Source organism: Andrographis paniculata, unplaced genomic scaffold (assembly GCF_009805555.1).
Source record: "Andrographis paniculata isolate CXL003 unplaced genomic scaffold, ASM980555v1 Contig56END, whole genome shotgun sequence".
Classification (NCBI taxonomy): domain Eukaryota; kingdom Viridiplantae; phylum Streptophyta; class Magnoliopsida; order Lamiales; family Acanthaceae; genus Andrographis; species Andrographis paniculata.
Genome location: NW_026137591.1, coordinates 654,041 through 672,664, shown reverse-complemented (window position 1 = coordinate 672,664; position 18,624 = coordinate 654,041). Strand labels below are relative to the sequence as shown.

General features: G+C 28.6%; 1 protein-coding gene across 3 annotated transcripts; it reads right to left on the bottom strand.

The window, feature by feature from the left end:
- Positions 1-707: 707 nt before the first annotated feature.
- On the bottom strand, positions 708-9,968 carry LOC127256753 (putative calcium-transporting ATPase 11, plasma membrane-type). Of its 3 annotated transcripts, none has more exons than XM_051282922.1 (8): positions 9,607-9,968; positions 5,304-5,358; positions 3,215-5,211; positions 2,986-3,144; positions 2,727-2,898; positions 2,337-2,635; positions 1,008-1,354; positions 708-901 (listed from the first exon to the last, which is right to left on the bottom strand). In XM_051282922.1, exons 1-7 carry the CDS (start codon positions 9,781-9,783, stop codon positions 1,043-1,045), a joined length of 3,171 nt encoding a protein of 1,056 aa, XP_051138879.1. In that variant the 5' UTR covers positions 9,784-9,968; the 3' UTR covers positions 708-901; positions 1,008-1,042. The 3 variants fall into 3 exon arrangements, with proteins under 3 accessions (XP_051138879.1, XP_051138877.1, XP_051138878.1); XM_051282920.1 differs by having other exon boundaries at positions 3,215-5,214; positions 9,607-9,967; XM_051282921.1 differs by lacking the exon at positions 708-901 and having other exon boundaries at positions 1,007-1,354; positions 3,215-5,214; positions 9,607-9,967.
- Positions 9,969-18,624: the final 8,656 nt, after the last annotated feature.

The following is an 18,624-nucleotide window of genomic DNA, read 5'->3' as shown; positions in this document are numbered from 1 at the left end:
ACTTATTTCGTCAATAAATAAATATATTTTTATATATTTTAAATTTATTCTAATTATATATATATATTATTTTCTCTGTTATTAAAATCATATTCACTTTTCTTTATGAATTATCATAAAAAATATATATTTTTAAGTAAAAAATCATGCACTTTTTTTATTATAAAAAATAAAGTAATAATTATTAATCACTTTTATTAAAACGCATGCTCGGTCAAATATACATACAATTGCAACCGATGGAGTAAAATTTTAAAAAGTATGATTTCTATAATATGTACATTCAAATTTTGAATGAAAAATATGATATTTATCTTTATGGCATATATTGATATTGATTTAACCTATATAATGACCCTAATTTAATCGGATCAGATGAGATCCATGCTCAAATATTATACTCTCTTCGTGTGTGTTCATTTGACCGGACACAAATTTTAAAAAAAATATGTAAAAATAAAAATTTTACTTTTTTTGATAAAAAAAATAATAATAAATTTGAATAATAACAAAAAAAAAATGAGAATAGATTTAAACGACGAGGGAGTATAAACTATTATCATATTGTTGGCTAACTATGTCCTAATTTATACCTCATATATTGTCGCATACGTCAATGATTTGGATAGATTCGCTAAATAATTTTCTCTAACTACGCAAATTCTTTTTCCGCAAACTAATGTAATTTCATAAATACCATATAAATCTATGAAACAAAATAAGAAAACTACCAAATAACAAAATATTTGAAGTAAATACAAACCCAAGAAGCATAGCATAGCATAATTAAACATCAAAATAATTGTCCAAATTTAACACTTAACTAATTCCAATCTCTTTCCCAAAATGATCACCAAACTCTCTCTCCATTTATTCCATTCATTTATAATCTTTTTTCTCCCTAAATAAAAAACACCAAACGAAATATATTCATGTAAATAAATAATAATAATAAAAAAAACATATAACTGAAAATGAAAAAATAAATAAAAACATATAAAAATTACCTTCTAGAAGGAGCCACACGTGTGCCGCCATTCGTCTAGGCGGCGTCGGGGCCACTCGGGAGTGGTTCGTAGCCGTCGCCGCGATTTTTAGAAGCATCGGGGCGCCGGGTAACGGGAATGCACTTGATGACAACGGCAAGCGGCAAGCTGACTGCCCCGAGGGCGACGCTTAGCAACCATAGCTGCCAGCTTAGGGGAACGGTGCTGGCGAAAGTGCCGAGGAATTCGATTATGACTACCTGGAAAACTACCGTGGCGAAAATGATCCCGTTGAATACCCAGTTCCCTAAGATCCCACGGAAGATGTTGATCTTTTCGATGTCCCGGCTGTTAATTTCGTTGAATACCTGCATGCAGATGAGTTAGTTGAGTGAGATATAAGTTTTCGGAAATGCTTGTGATTTAATTTTGTGTAATTTCTTCGACATTTGGTTGTTTGTTATATTTTTTATCCTATGGTGTATCGATCTTATAAAGTAACATGCTACTTTGCTACATTATTCAACACTAGAGCTGTTAAACAAATCAGGTAGCTCGTGCGTCAATTTTGACCCGACTAGTTAATAACTCGATTCGACTCGACTCGTTTATAGAAATGATTGGAACTTACGCTCGAAAATGATCATTTCTATAAACGAGCCAAGCTCAAGCTAGGCTTGTAGGCAACTCAAATGAGCTTGTTAGTGACAGTACATATGTACCATTTTATATATTAATATAATGCTCTCTCCGTTCCTGCTAATTTGTCCACTTTAGATTAGACCGGAGTTTTAGTTACTATATAATTAGTAAATAATTAAGAAGTGTATTAGTAAAAATAATAATAAATTAAGACGACTAAATAGTTTAACTAAATATAAAAATATATATATAAATTATAAATTTTAAAATATGATTAAAGTATATAATTATATTTTTTAAAAAAATAGCAAATTAGGTGGGACGTACGAAAATAGAAAAAGTATACAAATTAAGTGGGATGGACTGAGTATAATATAATATAAAAAAAAATTTATATAAAAAATTGTATTTATTAATGAAATTTGAATATTTTATTATAATAAATTAAATATATTCAATTTATTTCTTAAAATGTATAAATTTCAAGCCGAACTCAAACTCGAGCTTGAAGTCGAATCTAACGAGCCGAACTCAAGCTATTATTTTAGCTCGAATTCTAAATGAGTTGAGTCGAATTTGTACCGAGAACATATTTTGAGTCTAGCTCGAATAACAAATACTCGAGCTCCCTCGACTCATTTAACAGCTCTATAAATCAACATCATACGCGAACAAAATGTGCGAAATTACGGAATAATAAAGAGTTACCTGGCAAAAGACGAACGTGTTGAATATGAAAGTATTCTTCACCATTTTTGCGTCGGAGCCGGAGAGTTCCAGCAACTGTTCTCCGAGAAAATTAAGAACAAGCAGGACGGCGAGCTGATAAACGCTCTGCCCGATGATATTCCTCCACATTGTCCGCGTGATGAAACTTTCGGTTCTTGCAACCGGAGGCCTCTGCATAAGACCTTCATGGGGCGGCTCGGTGGCTAGCGCGAGCGCGCCTAAAGTGTCCATGATCAGATTGACCCAAAGCAGCTGAACGGCCGTAAGGGGAGCGGATCCTAAACGGGGAACGAAAAGGAACATTTTTTTTTTCGATCATTTAAAATGAATTCTCGATTTTAGAAAGAAAAAATCGATGTTTAAATGTACCGGAGGCGCAGGCGGATATGAAATTGATCATAAGCGCAACGATGTTGACTGTGAGTTGGAACTGTACAAACTTCTGGATGTTGATGTACACCGATCGGCCCCATTTCGCGACGTTTACGATGGTTGCGAAGTTGTCGTCCAGCACGATCACGTCGGCGCTTTCTTTCGCAACCTGGTAAGAATTATTCGATGGATCGATAGAAATTAAAATCATGGAAGAAGCTAAAAAACGATTAAACGAGCAAATGTACGCGCGCACCTCCGTCCCGGCAATGCCCATGGCGAGTCCGATGTCTGCCTCGTGCAAAGCCGGAGCGTCGTTCGTCCCGTCGCCCGTTACTGCGACGACCTCTTTGAGAACGCTCCTCGACGTCTTTACCAAAACATGCTTGTCCGTGGGCGACGATCGCGCCATAACCTAAATCGAACAATTAAAAACACAATTCGGGAAGTTAAAAACAAAATCACTCCCGGGAAAGAATATCAACCTTAAGTTTCGGGATTAGTTGGCTCATCTCCTGCTGACTCTTGGTGCGAAATTCGGGACCTTCAATAGCTAAGTCGCCGTCTGTAAGTATACCGCATTCTTTCGCAATCGCTTTAGCCGTGTTAATGTTATCGCCAGTGACCATGCGCACGGTTATTCCAGCCGCTAAGCAAGTTTTAACAGCTTCCCTAACTCCCGGACGAACGGGATCCTTTATCCCGACAATACCAATCAACGTATATCCCGATTCCGGGATTTTATCCTTGTCGACGATGTCACCGTTGTCGATATCCTTAAAAGCCAGGCAGAGAGTACGCAAAGCATCGCAGGCGAACCCGTTGATGGCGTCGGTAACATCGCCGACTTGTTCTTCGGACAGCGGGACCGTCTCTCCACTGGCATTAATAATCGTGTCGCACATTTTCAATATAATCTCCGACGCACCTTTGCAGAACGCGCGAACATTGCCATCCGGAGGAGCGACAAGCACGGACATCTTTTTCTTCTCGGAATTGAACGGTTCGACTTTCAAAATCTTGCATGTCTTGCGCTGCTCGTTGTAATCGCCGCCTAAAAGCAGTCCGTATTCGAGTATTGCAGTTTCTGTCGGTGTACCAAGGATCGATAGCTTTCCATCTTTGTTCTTGACTACCTCGGAACCGGTATTGTTGAAGATCGCCTGCAATAGAACGGATGATACATGCTCCGATACGTCGTCATCCAACGTATCCTTTCCTTTACTCGAATCGACTCGCTTGGCTTTACCGCAAGCCCATATTTTCTCGACCACCATGTGGTTCGTCGTCAACGTCCCCGTTTTATCCGTGCAAATGCAAGTCGCCGAACCCATCGTTTCGCAGGCGGAAAGATGCCTAACAAGTGCCTTGTCTTTCATCAGTTTTTTCATCGCAAACGCGAGACTTAGAGTCACGGCAAGAGGCAATCCTTCCGGAACTGCGACGACGATTATCGTCACCGCAGTTGCAAAGTAATCCAAAAGCAGCAAAGCATCATCCGACGACCATTTCGTAAACTCGTGTCGAAGTCCCTTTTCGACCAAGAATCTGATGAGCAAGACCAGGAATGTCAAGATAGCAAACAACAGCCCAATTTTACCGATAATCGTTGCGACGCCGTTTAGCTTAACCTGCAGCGGAGTCTCGTCTTCGCCCCCTTCGCTTAACGTCTCCATCAGCTTTCCCCATTCGGTTCTCATGCCAACAGTCGTCACCAACATCTTAGCCGACCCGTCCTGAACTTTCGTCCCGGCTAATAAAAACGGCCTTTTGTCATATATGTTTATCGGCACACTTTCTCCGGTTAAACTCGACTGATCGATCAACAAGTTATACCCTGATATAAATATTCCATCCGTCGGGACTTGATCGCCAATTGATAGATGGACAATGTCTCCAACGACCAAATCATATATCGAGATTTTCTGTCGCATTCCATCTCTAATTACCTGGACTGAAATTTTTTTCTTCTCCTTATCCAGCTCTCGGAACTGCAACGACTGCTTATAATCACTCGTTGCAGTAACCATGACCACCAGAAATATGCTGAGTATTATTCCCAACCCGTCGAACATACCCTCCGGAAACCCTTCAGTAGGAAGCCCGACTGCGATAGATACGACCGCGCAAAAGGTAAGTATGATAAGAGTCAGATCCTGAAAAGCCTCCCACACGAACCTCCAAAAGCTTTTAGGAGGTTTCTCCGTGTAACGATTGGCGCCGTATATGTTTTGTCTCGTAGTGATTTCATTCGAATTCACGCCTTTATCTAGCGAAACGTTCAGTTTCTCGGCAAGTCCATCAACGCCTTTAAGTTTTCTTAAGGTCTTGATATCATATGAAGAAACAATCGATGCAAGTTTGTCCGGATGAATTCTAAGCCCGGCACGTTTAGCTTCTTCTTCAAGACCATTTTGAACGTCCATTCCTGTGTCTTCTTCCGAATGTTCATTTGAGTCTGGGAATTTCTTCCCCAATCCACCTACTACAAGTGACACACAATTAAGATACTCGACAACTGAAAACAATATTGCTCACAGTAACTAAGATATATGAAAATGAGTGGATCCATACCGTCAAGAAACCTGAGAGCAGCTGTATAAGCCACGAAACAGACACGAATGCTTTCCTGGTTATAGATCAGTAAAATAAGTTGTATTAGATGGGTCCTTGTAAACAAATAAAGCAAATGAGTCGGAAAAAAAATACAATATACAAATCGAAATATGTAACTGGAGCCAAAATAATTTGAGAGCATTCAAGAAAGAACTGCATCCCTATCTGACTATGAAACGAAACTGAATATAGGCAAACCAAACATCATCTTCTCAGTACAATTTCCCACTGAAATACTAAGTTAAATGTAATAATTCCGTAGCAGTCTGGATTGCAGATATATAACCTAGTATAGTGTTAGAAGATGAATTATTTCGACCAATTGGATCAGAGTATATATTCATCACAATAGCACAATGATCAAAGGATCTTCGGTGGCATGTGCTCAAGTGTACCGTGAAGTCAACTAAGTTAGCAATGAAGATATAAAAACTACATATTGAAAACAGTTGCCAATATTCAGTTCAGTAGTTTCTTGCTAGGTATCAAACTTTATTTATCGTTACATTATCAAGGAAGGACCTGTGATCCTCGATGCAAAGTTATTTCATTTCCCTTCAATTTTGATTAACAATCGCATGGGAACTTAAAGCTGCTTGAATGCATGTATGTAGTTATTGTGCAAGCAAAAACACCGATTGAGAATGATTTTATCACCCAAAATATAGTCATGCAGCTAATAGAATCGAACGTGTTCTTGATTTTCAGACAGGAACCGGAAAACTGAAGAGTGAGATAGCATAATTAACAAGTATAAACCATAATTATTCCCTCCCCAGGCTTATCAAATATTGCTCCATAAACTGGTCATGAATTCACATTTAAACAAGTGTTATTCAAATATGTAGTTGAGCTTTAATAAGTGCATTTTGACCATCTATTTTTGAAAAAGTCCTCATAAACACTAAATCAACAAGATGATTTGACTTGACAGAGAAGTCAAATTCATAAAGTAGATATGTCACATAAAGTTTTGTATTTCTTGTCTCTAACCCTTAACCCGAATTTGATCATTGAGACTAAATGAGTTCACAAATTTTGAGCCTCTTCTCCAAAGAGGAAGGAAGCCCAAAAACCCATGACCGGCCACAAATATTTTTTCCAAACATAAGAATTCAAGCAGTAACTATCATTACGAAATTTAGACAGCGACTTCCATGGCTGTACCACAAACCCATTATTTCATTAGCAGTGGTGCATACGCAAAGTAAAGACTATAACCACAAAGGAGAACCAAAGGAAAAAGCAACAAAGACTTCATCTAGATGAAGGAAAACGAAAGAAGAACTAAAACTTTTTTCATTAAAATATGATATATATATACACACACACACACATCATATTCAAGAATATGAAACAGATGATTAAAAATTCTCAGATTGGGAAGGATATTCAAGGGAAAGTAGGTGTATTCATCAAATATTCCTACATGACACCTAGATATCGTGTCGCTTGATTTGAGAGAAATGCAAGCATGTTTAATTAAGACACATTCAAGTTTCGCTCAATTCGCCACGGGTGTTTTGTTGCACTGCATTCCATGACACACCCGAGTTTCGATACCACCATGCGTGTGTTCATATCGACACTCCATATTTCTCCGAAATCAAGCAGCATGTCAGACAACTGAATATTATATCAAACAACTTAACTAAAATGTCAGCTTTTTAGTCGATCGTCAGACTTTTGGGATTAAAATAGATATTTATAAATGTTAATGGATCATTTGTACTGGATATTTTATAATTCCGCTAAAAGCATTACTATACTGTTTTCCTCAAAGTTCTATCATAACAAATTAACCCAAAACTTACATAAAAGTAAAATAAAATAATATCAATATGTAAAATTACTTCATTAATTATTCTATGCATCCTTTTCTTTCATTCATTAAATTCCCATGCAGAATATATTTTCTCATCCGTTCTTTTCATAAAGATCTATCTAAACTCCCAAACTAAGAATAGGGCTAATCATTCAACATAATAAAGTGATAAGCTCAATCAAGGCACACATTTCCAGTTTAGTTTTATCACATGATTGCGCAGCATGATGTCCTTCCTGATTTAAGTAATGTCAACATCACATGGAAGTTTCATGGAAATTTCCTGACCTTATTTTTTCAAGCTACATGTCAAAAACTATTGATAATTGCAACCTACCAAGAATATGATAAAAATATTCAATTCTTGATTGCATCTGATTTTTATGTGACCCACAAAACAATAAAAATTATATAAACGACCCAGTACCAGCTTACCACATAACTGCAGGCCAAAATATTCTAAATTGTAAAAAACCTTAATAAAAGGAATATCCTTAAAATATAAAGTAACAACAGTGGTTAATAGTGAAAACCAAAAGGGCGGCAATATATTCTTCCAACTTCCCAAGGAATGAATTGTTTCAATGTCAACTTATTCGATAAAAAGTGGAAAGACAAAAGGCAAATAAAAGTACCAAGAAAGCTAAAAATCAGTGTTGATTAATAATAATATATAAAAATGCTAATATAAGCAATGAAAGCATGTCTAAAAATCATTATAACTGCTAATCTTTGGCCATTACAATGATCAATGCATAAATTTTGAAGTGGGGTTACAGTACATAATTGCTGGCAACTAATAATAGAAAATTTCAAAACAAACAGTCAAACAGGGCACATGTTGCAGTTCCCAAACTTTCTCGACCGAGTGAACCCAAATAATTTTTTTTTTTTTTTAACTCTATTAACTGTCATGACAAAGACCCATCTCAAGAAAGAAGCAGATTGTGGTAAAAAACCAAAAACAACACCTGGAAAACTTAAGAAAATTTTATAGTAATTATCGACAGTAATATAGACTTGTTTATATGATGTGTTTCTCGAGAATGCAACCAAAAGGACCACTTCATAGCAAATAATAAATTTTCAGGACAACAAAGAAAGAAACAAACAGGAATCCATCAAACTGACGCACATACACATAATGCCCATCACCCTGTTAGATCTATAACTACATATTTTCAATTCCACACGTTGGTTGGTCCATCTCCCTCCACACAATTCAGTTGGCCGGTGGTAATGAAATTAACATCCCGGGCACTGCATTGAATGCATTATCCCTTTCCATGGGTTAAAGCTATTCAACTTCACAGCTCAACCATCCAAAAAACTAAACCAATGTGTATTCTTTAAAGTTCAAGAATTAACTTACACAACGCCGCCACCATCATGGCCGCCCTCAAGGTTAATACCTCATAAACAACAGAGTCATGGTGGTTGGGAGGTGATAAAGAATGGAGGATATCTGATTTTGAAAAAGGGTTGAACAAAAACCCAAATTCGAACCATCTTTTTACAAGTCTTCCAGACCATCACATAAAAGCGCCATAAAGCAGCCACAAAGAGATTTTAAGAAACTTAAAAAGAACATTAATTCCACCGTTGAAATTTCTGTTACATTTCGAAATTGAAAAAACACTTTCAATGGGGAAAGCATATTAAAAGAAATTCGTCATAAAGAGACAATAACCCCCACCCCACCCCCCTTTGCACGTTGAGAGTTAAACCATTTAGGGAGAAGACGAAGCAACACAGTATGAACTATGAACTGCAAAATCTTTGTTTCTTTTGACATACGTAAAGAAACCCTTTGAATGGTCGTTTATTCAAAAATGGACACCGAAATGGTTGAAACAATGAGGGAAAAGCCAGACGGTTTTGTTCTTTCTATATTTAGATTGTTACGTTTTCGTGTTCAAATGAACAGATCTTTTGAAAGAAATCCATATCCACCATAGAAACTGCAGACCTAAATAAACCTTTTTCATATTCACCACTAACCTACGGATAAATCTCTTTTAAGGCATCTTTTCGATTGGACCAAAAAGACGAAGAGAAAATCCTAATCTGCTCTATGAACTCAGCACAATTAAGCCAAAGAATGTATACAATTCGGATCCTCACTAGGATTTGTTCAGTAATTGCTACGAAATTATCAGAACATTTGCAAAATTCTGTAAAAATCTTTGTAACTTCTTAGCAAAAGAAATTTGTGCAATAGAAGGACAACAATCGAACTGATTTGGGGATTCACGAAAGAGGTAGAGAAATTTTGCAGGAGAATCCACAGAGAAAGGCATAAACAGAATAAACGCAATAAAATAAAATAAAATAAAATGTAAAAAATAAATCAGAATCATTCAGAGCGACTTCCATGGTTTAATTTCGCAGAAAATTGAGAAGAAGGAAGAACGGAAGGAAGGAAGGTGAACGTACTCTGAGCCTTCGCATCTGCTCTTTGGCTTCGGAACGCTTCTCGAGATCGGCGGCGTAGCGAAACCTCCTCTGACGATTCTTCACCAGTTTTCCGACGGCTTCTCTCCACCTCCTAATTGCCTCCTCCGACCGCCCCTTGGGCGGCAAATCGAACTCCGCCGGAATGAACTTCTCCATGTTTTTTTTTAATATCTTTAACTACCACTAGACTAAAAAGTAGAAAGCACCTCTACGACAGCGGAAACGGTACATCGACGGCGGAAAGAGAGGTTACAGCCACCGGCAATGGCTAATTTGAGGTGGCGGACGGACAGCGAGGCTCCCTCTCTATAAACCAGCGAGGAGGAGGGAGAAAGACTCATAATTATTTATTTATTTATTTATTTGCTTATTTTATTTATATAATTTGGGAAAGCAAAATATTCAAATTATATAAATATAAAAAATATATGGAAATGAAAGGTGTTTTTGTTTGGAGGTCTGAATTTTGAGTTAAGATTTGAATAGTAAAAAATTTGAATTTGAACAGTTGTATGATGTGATATAAATAGGGATTGATGTGATGTTTTGAATGTAAAATTGATTTTTAGGGTGCGTTTGGCAATTAGCTGATAGCTTTTATCTGTTAGCTGATTCAATTAGCTGGTTGATGTAGCTGATTCAATTAGCGGTTTGTATTAAAATGTTTGGTAAAATAAATGTTTGATATTAGTTGTTTATACATAAAATGACTATTAAGGACATTGATATATTATTTTTTAAAATATTTAATTTTGTTCATTTGATTTGAAATTTATGAGAATTTTTATTATTAATTATTAAAAATTATAAAAATATTATAAAATATTTATTTTTATTTTTATTTTTATTATTTAGATCCGAGAAAATTAATTTTACTAAAAAATAATAATTTTTTATTGAAATTATGTAAAATATAAAATAATAAATCTTTCGTATATATATTTTAATTATGTTAATTATTATTTTAATATATATAAATAAATTAATAATCTTTGTTTTTTATATTTGATTTAGTTTTTAAATTATATATTTTACAAATAAAATAATTTATATCTAATAATTAATAATAGTAATTATTTAAAATTTACAAAAGAATAAAAATATAATTAAATAAATTAAATATATTAAAAATAATTAATAAATACTGTTATAAAAATATATTTATATGTAAAAAATAAATAATTAATTTTTAAAAGTAAATAATGAATAACCAAAATTAAAATGAAAAAACTCTTTCAAAATGTTGAGTAGATGAGCTTTTTAAAAATTAGCTTTTAGGTCCAAAAAACTCTTTCAAAAAGCTAATTTATCAAACACCTAAATTAGCGTTTTGACTGGTCAGCTAAAAGCTGTTCAATAAACTAAAAGTTCTTCAAAACGTTGTTTCCCAAACACCCGAAATTTTGGATGTTTTTGGAGGAAAATTTTTGAATGAACAGTGGGATTTTGTTAAAATCCTACAAATCGAACACACCCGAAATATATGGTGTGATATTAAAAATAATTAATTAAGTGATTAATTAACACTCCTTCCATTAATGAAATTTATGATCTTAATATTAAAATATATTTATATTTGTATAAATTTTTATTTAACTGTTATTATATTTGTATTATATGATATTAATAAATATATTTTTATTATTTTTTTATATTTTAATATAAAAATTAATATTTAAAAGTTAATAATAAAAGAACAGATATTTTCTCTTTGTCTCATTGAAAGGTTACCATTTTTTCTAATTTAATAAGTGTATTACATATCTAATAAAATAAATATCCTTTTAATTTACAATATATTACACAAATGTCATTATTTTTATATTACACCATACTAATAGGGGTATTTTTATCTTTTTCACTACAATCTAATATAATACTAATATTCAAAAATTTACGTGTAAAAAGCAAATATGATCCTTCCAATTGGATGGACGGAATATCAAATGTGTAAATGGACGGAGGAGTATTATGTTTTTATTAAAAATGAATTGAATAATATCAATAATTACTTTTTTGAAATATAATATATCGAGGATTTGTTTCTTTTGTTTTTAAACCATTTTTTACTATTTAAAATATATATTTTTGAAAAAAAATAAAAATATTTTAATATCAAATTTAATTTTTTTTTAAAAGATTCATAAAAAGAAAATGTGATGTTTATGATTTATATATATAGTATGTATGTGTAAAGAAGAAGTCAATAAATTTAAATAAAATGTAGTAAATTATATAATACTCTATCGTGTTTTTAATAAAAATGTACAAAATACTTATATTTTATTTATTGTATGAGACCACTTATGTTAATATAAGGTTTTCAAAAGTTCTAAATAAATACATAAATTATACAATTTTTATACAAATAAAAAACTAAAAATATTTTATATAATTTAATTGAATAAAATAAATAAATAATTGATTAACTTTTCATTTTATAGTTTTTTTGAGATAAATTGTTATCTGATTTATATAAAAACTATGATTGATCAATTATTTATTTATTTATTTTATTAAAAAATATTTAAAATATTTTTTATTTGTATAAAATTTATGTAGGCCTCTTATTTAGAATCAAACATTAATTTTAGACAAAAAAAAGATGTTTGGCGCAAACTTGATATTAATACAATAGCATTTCAAACAATAAATAAAATATGGATATTTAGTGGAGTGTTACTAAAACACAAAGGAATTTTATACTTGTTCCGTCTTATAACAAAGTATCTATTTTTCTATTTTAGTCTGCCTCGTAACAAAATATTCATTTTTTTTTAGTAATTGTATTGTGTATCTAACCTTACAAATATCCTTACAACTTACAATATATTACACAAATGTCATTACCTTTATATCACACATACTAATAACGTTATTTTAGTTATTTCTACTTTATTTATACTACATTCCAATATAATATTAATATTTTTAAAACTACGTACAAAAAACAAATGAATAATTAATTATAAAACGGAAGAAGTATAATTTACCCAATAAAATATTATATTGATTTTTTTTAGTTCAAAAAATATATTTAAATTTGAAAATGTCAAAAAGTTAGTCATACTTTCCCTCAAATCACATTAATTTTTTTTATAGATCAATAATTCAGTTTTCCAATTATGATTTAATTAATACTTTCATTATTTAATAGGGTGAGTTTAGCTTGTTTATTATATTTATGTTATTATTATTATTATTATTATTATTATTATTATTTTTCAGTTGTTTATAAATATATATATATATTAAATATTTAGTAGTAATTCAAAATTGTATTATTATTAACACAATACAATTATACAAATATGAAGACTTCAGGCATTCGTCTAGGAGTGTGTTTGTTTGGAAATTTTGATTTTAAATTGAAGTATTGAATAATTATTTTGATTTAATAATAAATATTAATGTAATATTTTCAATATAAATAAAATATGTTTATCTAATTTGATTTAAAAATCACTTGTTTATAATAAAATTACTTTTAAACTTCTCAACCAAACATACTATTGAAGCAAATAAAATTAACAAAGAAATTAAAATAGTGTATTCAATTAGGACTTTAATGGATTTGTTTGGAAATCTATGAATTTATATGGATTTTAGTAATTAATTTAGATGGATTTCTACAAATTTTATTGAATTCTTTATGAATTTATATGGATTTTGTAAGATTGTAAAATAATTTTTTTATTGATATAAATTAATTATATAAATTTATATCAAATACAAAATTTATAAATATAATATATCATTATTAATAAATAATATATAATTATTAATAATGCAGAAGTATTGTAACGTCTATAACGCTATTATATTGTAGATTATTAATTTTAATTTTATAAATTTAGTATTATATTATTATTCGATATATCAAATTAATTTTATATTTATTTATTAGTTATTATTATTATTATTATTATTTATATAATTTGTTTACATAAAAAATAAATACCTATATAAATAAAATAAAAAATATAATTTATAATTTTTGAAAAAAATATTAAAATAAATAAATATAAATTAACGGTTCAATAAAAAATATATATTTAAATATCTATTTCATCATCATCGGAATGATAATATAGTATATTCGATAATTGAAAAATGAGAATTACACCGGAATGACAATATATATTATATTCGATAATTGAAAAGAAAAGACGACAGTAATATATATTTATTGTGATAATAAGATTTTTTTTAAATTATATTTATAATATAAAAATATATATTTAAAAAAATATAATAATTTGCTCATATATTTTAATTTTAAATTATTATTTTTATTAAAAATTATAATATTATTAATAAATATTATCACATATACAACAACAATAACAACAACAACAACAACAACAACAACAACAATAATAATAATAATAATAATAATAATAATAATAATAATATTAAGAATCCATCAAAATCTCTGATCAACAAAATTTTTATAATTTTCCATTAAAATTCATAAATTTTGAAAATTTATGAATTGTTGAATATTTTAAGATTTTAAAAGACATTTACAAGTCTGTATTGAATATATTTAGATTTTAAAAGACTTGATTAAATACACCCAAATTTTGAAAGTCCAACAAAATCTTACATAGTTTAGATTAAATACACTCCCTAGTTTTGTTATTATTCAATTATCCGATTTATATAAAAAAATATTTTTTTATACTCCCTTCGTCCCATAACAAAATATTTATTTTTTAAAACTACGTGCAAAAAGCAAATGGATATCTAGCTATGGGACGGAGGGAGGAAGTATAAAATATTGTATCGAAACCAAACACATAGCATAGATGAGTAGTAATTTGTTCTTCTTGTATTTTTATAAATTCAATTTTTTATTTCTTCTAGAAAAATATGAAATTAAGTACTTTCTCCGTCCGAATACAATAGTCTTATTTACCATATTTGTTCGTCCCAAAACAATAGTTTCATTTCCATAAATAATCATATCACCGTAAAACTATCTCTATTTTTTCATTATTATTATTACACAATTGCTACTACTTTTTACGTTAATATACTCACAAGGGCGAAAAAGGCCATTTATCCTTACTTTTTACCCACTACTAATATAATATCAATATTTCTTAAATCTCGTACCCAACACAATATGACTATACTTTTGGGACGGAGGGAGTATCTATTTTAATACAAAAATTTATATTAAATAATTATTTTTACCTTTAAATATCAATCTTATGGGACGAAATGACCAATAATGATATACAACTTGTGTGAGCATTCTGTATAATTTATTTTGTGGAACTAAATAAATATTTTACTTAAACATAATATATATATATATATTAATTATAATATCTTATGGTATTAATATAGGTTCCTTTTTCTTTTATAATTCTTGCAAATAAATTTCAAATACTTAGGAAATGTTCTTTTGAGAATAGTAAATCCAACAAAATTTAGAAATTTATTAATTACTTGCATTGAATTTACATATAATATAAAATATATTTCATCCGTAAATTAATAAATAATAATATTTTAATTATGATTTTGAAATTTTTATCCTTAAAAATATAAATAATAATAATAGTAATAATAATTTTATACAAGTTAAGATATTTTAGTATTTAGATACGAGTACTCTTTTGTAATTGAAAATAAATATTTTTTAGTGAAACGTGTGAAAATAGTAAAAATTATATATTAAGTTGAGAATGGGGTAAGTATTGTTTGATTATGGTTTCAGATTTATTTTGAAATTGAGTGTTGTGTTTAATTTTTATATTTTGATATAATATTTTGTTAAAAAATAGTAAATTTGTATTAAGAATTGTAAAAAATAAATAGTACAATATATATATATATATTTTGATTTGAAATAACAAATAAACATAAATTTATTGCATTTCTTATATTAACAAAAAAGTATATAATACAAAATTTATATTATGATAGTAAACTTGTATCTTTTGGAAGTTTTACTTTATTTTATTTGTTTAAATTATTTTAAATTAATATTTTTATTAAAAAAAAATCAAAATCAAAATTTTGAAAAACATACTCATTATTTGACGATGTATTATTCAACACAATTTATATAGAATATTCAAAGCAAAGCATTTATATTAAAAAATATATATATATATATATATTAGATAAATATATTTTATTCTATTTACATGCACGCATAAATATATGAATTATATGTAAATTCAATAAAACAAAGAGGGTTTGTATATTTATATTTTTAAAAAATATATATATATTTAATATTGTTTCCATATAAAATATTCAATCAAATAATTATTTTATTTAAGAGATTAAAATTACAAATAAATTATTCAAAAATTATTACTCCTAATTTTCTCTGAAAATACTATTTTTGTAATGGCCATGAAGTTTTTTTTTTTTTTTTTAGTTCTTTCTTAATATAAATAAATTAATACATAAAAATAGAGAATAAAAATACCTAAAATAAGAATTAAGTAAACTATATCCAATTTATGTATTTTTAATTCCAAATAATAATAATAATAATAATAATAACTACTTTTAAAAAGTATCAATACATTTAAAATTATTTAGAAGTGGAATCCATGATCCTCCCTGCTTTTTAAATGACTATTCTTTATCTTATTTTATAGATGCTTTCTTCCTATATTATTCGATTAAATACTTTTATAATTTTCTTATTACAATTTAATTTTGTAAAATTTAATTATTTCTAATTTTAAGTTTTAATTTTAACCGCGTACTAGTCTCAAAATTAATTACCACCAAGAGCGGATCTACCTTCGGTGGAATGGTGACAGGAGTCACTAATGATTTTTTAATACTTCATATGTTACAGTACAATAGTTTTATTTATCATTTTTGTCTGTCCTAAAATAATAGTCTTATTTTCATAAATAATCATATCACCGTAAAACTATCACTTTTTCATTTTTATTACACAATTGTCACTATTTTTTACACTAATACACTCACAAGGGCAAAAAAGTTTTTCATCCATATTTTTTACCAACTACCAATATAATATCAATATTCCTTAAATTTCGTACTCAACCAAATTAAGACTATATTTATGGGACTGAGGGAGTATCATTTTTTTATAATTACTAAATGTACTACCGTTAAAAAATTATAGTGCCTCAACTAAAAATTTTAAATTGCATCGTGATCCAAAAAATTAGGTGAATTATTTAAATTTTGAAATATCATCAATACCTAAATAATTAAAATTTAATCCAAGTAAAATAATTATTTTATTTTTTAAAACATAATATACAAAATATTATATTATTATTATTATTATTATTATTATTAGTGGCAGAGCTAATAGGGGCTGAAGATTGTTCGGTCCCCTAATTATTTAATTTTTGTATTTTTATTATATAGTATTTACACAATTTTTAAAATTTGAATAATTAGTTATCCCTATAAATTAAATAAAAATATTATTATATATATTTAATTCAAATACTTAAAAAATTGGTTCAAATATTTAAATATTTAGAAATATTTAAAAAAATCACATAAAATAAACTAAAAATTTGTTTGTATTTTTAACTTTGACATAAATTACAAATATATCATATATACATAAAATACAAAAATATCAAAATTATACACTTTCACTGTTCAATAAAATATTATTATTTTTTAATTTATTAAAAAAATTTAAATGCATACTTTCGTTTGGCATAGATAGAGTATGTGACTATCAAATAAAATATTGAAGAAATTATACTCCCTCCATTCCACATAATTTGTCCCTATTTTCTATTTTTGTCTGTCCCACGTAACTTGTCATTTCTATTTTTGGAAATATAATTATGTACTTTAATCGCATTTTAAATTTTAAATTTTATAATTTTCATAATTTTAACTAAACTATTTACTTATCTTACTCTATAATTATTTTTACTAATATATTTCTTAATTATTTACTAATTATACTTTACCTAAATTCCAGTAATACACTCATATTACATGGGGGAGGGAGGGAGTATATTAATAAAAAAATAAAAAGTTTTGAGGAATATGTTTGAGAATTTCTTTTGGATAACTTTTATTCTATTGTACAAAGCGTATATTTATATATATATATTCTTATATACCTATCCTATTTAGAAAATCATGTTATTAAATTAATGTTTTAAACCATGTAAATTATCTAAATATATGGAAACATATTAAATATTAATTATAATAAAAAAAAATAAATATGTATTAAGGACGAAAAAAATATGAATTTGTTACAAATATAAAATATAATAATAATAAATATTAAATCATTTACTTCATCCGTCCTATTGAAAGATTGTCATTTTTTATTTCTGTTCGTCCAAAAACAAAGATATTATTTTTTAATTTAGTAATTTTACTATATACCTAACATAATAAATACCCTTCTAACTTACAATATACTCAATTACACAAATATCATTACTTTTATATTACACAATACTAATAAAGGTATTTTTGTCTTTTTTACTATGATTCAATATAATACTAATAAAAAATCTACGTGAAAAAAATAAACGATAACCTTTCAATGGGACAGAGAGATTATTATATATATTAAATAGTAGTTTAATGAATATTTAGTACTACCTCCGCCGGTTCTGAGGGTCTCATTTATTTTTGTATGTTGATATTTGAATATTAATTATTATATCAAAACGTAGTACAAATTAAGAAAAAATTGCAAAATACTTCAATTAGTGTCTTATAATACTAATAAAAAAAATTTTGTACAAAAAAAAATTATATAAATATGATGATATTTTTAATATTAAGTACAATGATGATGCAAAAGTAAATGAAATCCTTATAGGCGAATGGACCGAGGATAAAATTTTAGAAAAATAAAAAATATTTTTATAAAAAAAATTCTAAAAATATTCAAAGCCACTACGTAAAAGAAGACATGGCCACCCCATATGTGGGGGACAATACTAAATAATAATTTGTCTTTTTATTGGACCCATCTAATTAATTTCATATAAT